Below are 8716 nucleotides of genomic sequence, written 5' to 3'. Positions count from 1 at the left end.
AAGCAGGATGCAGATAAAGACAAGACCTCTGGAGCTGTACAAATCTCAAATGATCTCTTTCTCACTACCTAAAGGTAACTCCTGCGGCTCAGGAAAAAGGAAAAGTTTTCTACACACTGTGTGTGAGATTTACTATACCCAAAGCCAATTCTTCCAGCCAATAATTCCTTATTGCTAACAGAGGAGACTTGGAACACCTGTGTTAACACAAGCCATCCATTCCTTCAAAGAAAATGAGGAAAAGTGACAAGAAGAAGCCAGGCTGACCAGACAAGAAACAAAAATGTGATTACAAGGCTAAAAGAAAAAAGGAAAAAGAAAAGGGGAAATAGGAAATTGTTGCTAACTCAGACAAACTATCAGCTCACCCCTACAGGTGGAACATGGTGCACTCTCGGCCTGCAGACCACCATGCTCTCCTCTGTATTTTTCCATGCTGGGAACCAATTGTGAAACCTTGTACCAATTTAGAGAGAGCAGTGTGAGAGAAGCACGAGCCTTGCAGGGCGCTGGGAAGGTAACAACAGGCAGGGGTGAAGTCAGTGTGCTGGGGATGAGGACGTGAAGGGGGAAAGGACTTAGAGACAGAGAAACAGCAGCACGACTGCCCAAGACCTGGGTAAGACCTTGCTTTGAAGACTTTGTACACCTCTGGTGACCCCTGCTCAAGAAAGATGAATTTAAATCAGGAAACACACAGTTCAGACCTATTGGGAGGCAGTGACCTCCTCTTTCATGTAGCATGATGGGAAGTGTTTATTTCTATGCAGATTTTGTGTATATCAATGGAAGAAAAACCAAGGGGGGACAACAGAGTTTTTTCAGCAAGGGTAGTAAAACATTTTCAGAGTTTGTCCAGAGATGTGGTGACTGCCCCATCCCTGGGAGCAGTCAAGGTCAGGCTGAATGGGGCTTTGAGCAACCCCATCTACTTGAAAATGCTCCCCTTATATCAGGAGGGTTTGAGTAAGTGGCCTTTTAAGGTCCTTTACAACCCCAAGCATTCTGTGATTCTATTGTTTTCTTTTTCTTCATAAATATCTCTGAAGATACACCTCAAAAAAAGGGGAAAGAAAGTTAATATCCAAAGAAGGTCTTAAATTAAAACACTGGGTCAGGGTAAACTGCTGGAGGAGGCGCCGAAAGATGTCTAAACACTCCAGGAGTGAATGTCTCAAGCCATTCTCCCATGCAGGACGCTGCACTGCACCCAGGACTCAGACGGGGAGAGAAGACAGCAGTCCCACGGGCAGAAAATACACCCAGGTGTACTCAAGCTGGCAGCCTCCGCCTCGCTGCCGAGGAGAGCCGTGAGATGATTTCCTCCGCGTGGCTGAGGAGAGGGATTCCTCTGGGATCCCTGCGATCCACCACACCAGTGCAACGTGTCAATGCCCCAAGCACAGGATCAGAGTCTCAGACCTGGGGTCTGCACGGCTCCCACAGCCCAGGATTAAACCCATCTACCAGAACTGAAACAAGGACGGGGACTTCCCCCGATCCTTTCAGACACGCACACAAACGCCCATCTCAGCTCTGCCCTGTTTTCCTTTAGGACAAGGGTGTCCTGTCCTAAAAGCCGTGTCAGGAAGTGCCCCGTGTTTGCGGAATCACGATCTCGGGTCCCACATGTCGGAAATCGGTTCCGTTTGAAGCAGCAGCGCACGGGAAGGCACCGGGCACTGTCAGCGCTGCTTTCCACAACAAGCGGCAGCGGCAAACACGGCTCCCCCTCCATCCGAGGGGGGACCGAAGCCGCACCTTCGGTTCGCAGCCCTTGGGACACGAAAAACAGCTCCGCCGCTCCGGCGGGGAGAGGGGGGCGCCCCGCGGCAGCACCGAGGGCTCCGGAGGGGCCGTCCCCGGACGCTCCCCCGGGCGTGCAGAGGGGCGGCCCCCCAAGCCCCTTCCTCCCCTGGGCGGCCCGGGGAGGAGCCGAGCGGGGCCGGCGCTCGCCGTCCCCCCCGGCGGGAGCGCAGCGCCGCCCAGCGACCGCCCGCAGCCGCACCGGCAACTTTGCCCGGCTCCGGAGCCGGCGGGAAGCGCTCCGAGGGCTGCGGGGGGACAAGGGCAGGGGGCTGGCGCAGGGAGCCGGGCTGGGATTACGGGGCGGAGACGCTGCGAGGCGTGGAGCGGAGCCGGGAGCGCGGAGCAGCGCGGGGAGCCGGGCAGGGGCGCGCCGGGGGGCGCGGAGCGGGGAGCGCGGAACGGAGCGGCGCAGAGCCCGCCCGGGCTGCGGAGGGGGGGAGCCGGGCAGGGCAGCATCCCGCTCCCGGCGGGGCAGCCGGGCGGGGGTCGGGTGTCTGCCGGCCCCACGGAACCGAGGGGGGCGGTCCGGGGGCTGAGCCTCCCCGCAGCCCCGGGGCGGGGGCGAGGCGGCGGCGGCCCCATGGGCGGCGGCGGGGGCGGCTCTGCGCGGGGCTCGCCCGCCGCGGCTGATGCCGCTGTCGCCCGCCCGCGGGGCGCTTGATGCGGGCGGCGGGGCCGGGGGAGGCGGCGGCGGCGGGGGGCTCCCGGCCATGTGTCGGCCGGGGGTGCGCGGGGTCCTGGGCCGGGCGTGCCTGCTGCTGCTGCCGCCCTGCGCCCTGGTGCTGGCGGCGGTGCCCGGCTCCGCGTCCCACCCGCAGCCCTGCCAGATCCTGCGGCGCATCGGGCACACGGTGCGAGTGGGGGCCACCCACCTGCAGCCCCGGGCCGCCCCCGCCGCCGCCGCCTGGCCCGGGGAGGCGTCGGGCGGGCGCCCCGAGGGGCCGCGGGGCCGGCGGGCGGGGGGCGGCGGGGCACAGCGGCGGACGCCCCCCTCGCCGCGGGACGCGCTGCTGCTGGCCGTGGCCAACCTGAACGGCGTGCCCGGGCTGCTGCCCTACAACCTGTCCCTGGAGGTGGTGATGGCGATCGAGGCGGGGCTGGGCGACCTGCCCCTCTTCCCCTTCTCTTCAGCCAGCGCCTCCTGGAGCAACGACCCCGTCTCCTTCCTGCAGAGTCTCTGCCACACCGTGGTGGTGCAGGGGGTCTCAGCCATCCTCGCCTTCCCGCAGAGCCGTGGGGAGATGCTGGAGCTGGACTTCATCTCGGCGGCGCTGCGCATCCCGGTGGTCAGCATCGTGCTGGGCGAGTTCCCCCGGCGGAGCCTGGTAAGGCGCCGGGGGCACGGGGAGAAAGCGGGGGCAGGGGAAGGGGACGGGCGTCGGGGCCGGGCAGGGGTCTCGGCAGGAGGATTCTGACCGAGGGAGAAGTGCTCGGACCCCGGGGCCCCCGGCATCGCTCTTCGGTCCCTCCCTCCTTTCGCACGCTGCTCCGCGTTAGCCCCGGGGTGGCCGGGAGCGTCCTCTCCGTGGAAAGGCAGGCAAGAGCTCGGTGGCACAAGCGAAGTTGCTAGCCCGAAGCCACACACTGCGATTAGTTGCAGAGCCGAGAGCAGAAGGGGGGTCCGGGAGATGCTTTGCATATCAAGAAAAGGTTGTTAAGGGGGAAAGAAAAAAAAAAAGGCAAACCGAAAAAACCCCGAACGGCTTTCCGAGTGTTTGTTTTGGGTCTTAATGCTGTGGTCTGTGTACGGGCACTGCAGGTTGGGCACCAGGTGACACTTCTCAGGGAAGTTGTTCAGTGTAACTTGACTTTGCATCGAGCTGAGCTAAAGTGCCAGGAATTTCTGTAGTTCAGTTTCACCTCTAGTTCATGCGTTGGTACTAGATCAGATTTTTGCCAGTTCGAGTTGCCTAACTAAAGTAGTGGAAACTGCACTCCTGTTTGCTTGATTTTGTAGCACAAATAGTATAACTGGAATTCTTTGTGTTTGACAAAACTCTTAGGCACAAGCAGAAGTAGCATCAAGAGCTAAACTTTCTATCATACAAAGACATGTAACTTAGTGTCACACACTCTGGAGGAAGGTGATAGATACAGTATTTTGGAACTGCATTTGATGTCAGGAATCATCTTCAGGTAAAAGAGCTGTAAGAAAATGCTCTATTCTGTAAAGCCTGTGCAAGGGAAGTCATAAGTAAAATGGTACAACTGCCTTTTAAGTACAGGATAAATAGCTGTTTGATGTAAAAAGAGGTAGCTGAACTTTGCTTTCAAAATATAATTAGAAAACACAAGTGAATTTGCTTTGCAAAAACAAATACAGACCACAGTCTGGATCTAATTTCTATGGGTTTGGGGTTTTTTTCAGCTTTTGTGTGTTTGAATTGTGACAGAAAAGGTAGAAAAAGTTGGCTTTAGGTAGTTCCTAGTCTGTAACTGAAGATGTGACTGCTGTATCCTGGTCTGAATCAGAATGGCTGGAGTCAGAAGGGACCTTAAAGAGAATCTCATTCCATCCCCTTCCACACCTTCTACCAGACCAGGCTGCTCCAAGCCTCATCCAGCATGGCCTTGAGCATCTCCAGGGATGGAGCAGCCACAGCCTCCCTGGGCAACCTGTGCCAGGGCTTCATCACCCTCACAGTCAAGGATTTCCTCCCAGTATCCCATCCAGCCCTGCCCTCTGGTATTTTGAAGCTTCTGCCCCTTCTCCTGTCACTCTGTGTCCTTGTCAAAATCCCCTCTCCAGCTCTTTTGCAGCCCTTTAATTCAGCTAGGCTTCTCTACCTCAGCAAAACCCATGTAACTCAGATCTCTCTAGGTTTAAGTAGAAACTCGGGGGTAATAATCAGTGCTGCTGAATTCTGCTGTTGATGGTGCCAGTAGCATCCAGGTTTCCTGTTACATCTACCAGCCTTGCAGCTGCAGGCACAATGGTGCTGGAGGCAACAGCCAAAGCTCCCTGAGGGCCAAATCCTGAGCGCAGGATTTGCTCTGGCTGTTAGCATTATTTTATCTTCCATCTCAGAGAAGGGTCTTAAGTTCACCCAAAGCTGCCTGAGTTCACAGGATGTGTTCAACACATACAGCACAGGGTTAGATTTCATTGCTGCTTTCCACAGATTTCAAAGCTCCTGCTCAACTTTCAGATTGTTCTCAGTGTGGAGCCCAAAGGATCAGTCTGTCCAAATCAAGGCTTTGTTCTTAAGCAGACTTTAACTGGCATCGTCTTCAGTGACAGTGAAACCAATGCCTGGCACTGCACCTGTGCTGCACGGACTCCGTTTTTCTTTTGGGCTGAGTTTTAAAAAAATTACTTTTCAAGGATCTATGGCTTTAAAAAAACAACTCAGACTTGCTCAAAGGCCAGCAGGCACTTGTATTCAAGTGTGCTGGTCTATCATGGTTGTCTTGAAAGGGCTGACATCTTTCTGAACGCTGTTTTTTTCATATTTTCAGTTATTACATACCATTCTTAGGCTAATGCTGGAGGCAGTGCTACAGCAGCCTTGCCCTGCATAGTTCTAGAGTTACAGGATTTCCAAGAGCATTTTGGACCCAGAAGTCCCTGGAGTTGTTGGCAGTCTCTGTGGCAGGCAGGGGTTTTGTGTTGCTCACAGTCCCACACCAGCACTGACATGAGATGAACACGCCACAGACCTGTCACCTTCCTGTCTCTGTAGAGCTGGAGTTGCAGATTGGTTCTTCTACTGACAGGCCATCTTGGAGGAGGCAGTTGTACATGACATCGTTGTGGACAGGGCAGATTTTACTGATAGGCCCAACATGCAGATATCCAGAGAAGAAAAGAAGACTGATTTCTAACCCTGCTTCTGACTTGGCATCCCTGGGATCACCCCTCCTGCTGATGCTTGGACAGAGCATCTTCCCTCCCACAAAATCACTGCAGCATGCCCTTAGGAATGCCTGCAGATATCTTCCTTCCACAAAGGCACAGGAGCAGACCCAAAACTTGTTTTGCCCTTGGAGGGCATTTTGTACTGTGTTCATGTGAAGACCATGGCAAACATAACAAACCCAGTATTCACTAGATGCTGTGTCATACTGCTTCTCCTTAATATTGAAATTCTTTATTAGGGTGATCTAAAGGTAGTAATGTCTAGCAAAGTCTCATTTTCCACACTACAACGGGACAGGAGCATACACATGCAATGTCTTGTACTGCTGCTGAATGTTAATGTCATTATTTCATGCAGAAGTTTATAACAGGCAAATGTTCACTGTAATTGAAAAGCACGTTGATCTTGGAGCAAATCTCCTCTAACATGGAAAAAAGCAATAGAATAAAAGGGAAGGTAAAGATCCAGAAATTAAATACATTTCAACAATACTGCCTCTTGTCTCTGTGGTGTTTGAGGACAGTAATATTTCAGACGTGTAACATCAGGGGAATACAGAGCACCACAGATGGGCAGCTACAGTCACCTAAGATACCTAGACAGTGTTTTCAGAAGTTCTGTCGTTGCTCAAACATATTTAAAAATCAATTTCTCATTAAATTCTACCACCCTGAGGATAAAAAAAGAGAGCAAAGTCTTTTTCCATGCCATGAACGATCACAAGACAACAGGCACCACAAGGTGTGGTACTGCACTCCTCCCACAAAGCAATAGCGTATTCTAAAGGTTCAGGAGTGTGTTGGTTTCAAGGGAGGCTACACAGAGTAAAATGTGACACACTTTTTTCATTTTATATCTGTGATTTAATTGTTAATGTACACTAACAATATATCCAAGTGCTTTTGTGACCTGAAAAAATGCTGTTTACTTTTCCGACTTTACTGTCATTTCAGTAAATTTTCACACTCAGTGAGCAAAAGTAACAATTTAACACTGTCATTCAGCAAGGGAAAAAAAATAGCACTGGATTTCTTCACTACTAACACAGATGCAAATTGCAATGAAACTTTGACAGCTCATTATTTTGGAGAAGGCATCTTCACAAGCACTGATGCCACTGAGGCAAGGCTTGTCACCTTATGTATGTTTGTATCAAGAGAAGCACTTTATCTTTTGTTTCCAAGATTGCCAATGTCATTAATAATTTTCCCATGAATGGAACAGGGAAGAGATCCAGAGAACATGAAGCATAAATAAATACAGTGATATTGCTTCTAGTAGTACAGCTCAGAGCTGAGTCTGGGAAGAATAGCCTGTAATATCCATTTTGTTGGTGATAGTATCAGAAACACAGGGGAGGTCATGTTTGCAGCAGTGTTCTCTGAATTCAAAGGAGCATTTTTAGTGGGTTTCAGATAAATCAGGACTTCTGATGTCTGTTAACATGAAAAGGAATCTTCTCAGAGTAACTAAACTGAATAGAGTAATTGCAAGTCATCAGTCCCTGCCAGACTGTGCTTTACCTAGTTTCTTAAAGGAACTGAAACTGCAGTGCTAGTGATTTCTGCTATGACTTCAAAAGAGGCCAAAAGAATAAATAAACCAAATCAAAGTTCCAGATTAAACTGAATTTTCCAGTAAAAAGCAAGCTCAGCCTCAGAACAGATGCTGTCAAAAGAAACTGCCTATAATATTTAATTTTTTGTTTTTAAAAGAAGTAAGTGGGGTTTTTTAACAGCTTCCTTATTTATAGATATATCAGACCAGCCTGGATGAGGAATTGCAGGTCTTTTTGGAAACTGTGAATACAGTGTCCTCAGAAGTCATACTGACTGCAAGACACAGACTATGCATTGCAGTGAGGGCAAGCAGAAATTACAGCAAAGGGACAGAGATGTGGGAAAGCTTCTGCCCAACTAAATGCCCAGAGACACTTTTTTTGTTTCCTTCTCAGAGACAGAATTTCGTTTTTGCAGAAAAGTGGATTTGATTTTGGAGAAAGTTTTAATAATTCCATTTTCAAGGGAGAGAATGCAACACACACATTTGGCTGCAGGCTCTGGTCATTCAAACTGCCACAGCTAATCTGTCTTAGTCCAGATATTGGGAGCTTGTGCTAGTTTCTGTGTAGATGAAGAATATGTGTTCAGTCTTTCTCTGTGGCCAGGGACCCTCCTGACCCGACACTGAGTAAATAGTGTGTGTCATTTGCCTTTTGTGTACTTCAGGAGGGTTTATGAGAGGGGTCTTGAGAGGAATCGAGGACAGAAATTGAGAGGATGTGCAAACAAATGCCCAGTTGCTTCTCTTTCAGCCAGAGACCCCAGTGATATTTCCTCTATCAAAAATCTTTGCATGGAACAAAGAAAGGGAGAAAAAACACAAACTAGTCTCTTTATTGGAGTTAAAGAGTTTAAGGAAGATCCAGTTAATCAAACCTGTAGAAAAAAATCCCTTTTCAGAATGCAGGGAAGTGGTGAGAATGTTTAACTTCAGTTCTCCTGAGGTTTCTTAATTTTAAAGCCCTTGGCGACAGAAAGAGCCAGAAGTCTGCTGGGATAGCACTCATTCAGAGCTGGCCAGTAACAAGATTTTCTCATTCCTTATCTCATGCTGATTCTTTGATGCAGAAAAGCTGAGTTAACATCAAATTCAGTGCCATACATGATACTTATTTTGGGTTTGGCTCTTTTTTTCTATTCTCGGTGTTCACAAAACAATGTCTTCCTTGCTGCTAGGTCTTTCATAACACACTGCACAAACTCCTGTCAGTGATGAGTGACTAAATTGTGACAGCGTTAAATCATTGATTGTTACTTTGCTGAAGGACAGGCATTATCAGAAGAAACATCAAAGAATACTTGGCTTAATCCACTAAGTAAAAATTATAATTTTGCCTAGAATAGACAAATTTAAAGACAACCTGTTGTCAGATTCTATATGAGTACATAAATTACTGTACTGAACAGATTGTTAACAAAGAAAAGTAAGTTGGAGTATTTAATATAATTTCCCCCAAGTATTTGTTCATGAAAGCCAGTGAAAGT

The 8716-nt window shown here is 49.9% G+C and overlaps 1 protein-coding gene across 1 annotated transcript in view; it reads left to right on the top strand.

Moving 5' to 3' along the window:
- Positions 1-2438: 2438 nt before the first annotated feature.
- Positions 2439-8716, top strand: part of GRIN3A (glutamate ionotropic receptor NMDA type subunit 3A) — a 67709-nt gene continuing 61431 nt past the window's right edge. The window contains exon 1 of the mRNA XM_054282870.1: positions 2439-3134. Within this exon, the coding sequence (XP_054138845.1) occupies positions 2439-3134 (696 nt within the window). The remainder of the gene's footprint in view (positions 3135-8716) is intronic.

Source organism: Melozone crissalis, unplaced genomic scaffold, assembly GCF_028551555.1.
Source record: "Melozone crissalis strain CALT ecotype California unplaced genomic scaffold, PUWL_Pcris_2 ptg000005l_1, whole genome shotgun sequence".
Classification (NCBI taxonomy): Eukaryota; Metazoa; Chordata; class Aves; order Passeriformes; family Passerellidae; genus Melozone; species Melozone crissalis.
The sequence above is the reverse complement of the archived record's forward strand: the minus strand, read 5'-3'. Positions and strand labels throughout refer to the sequence as shown.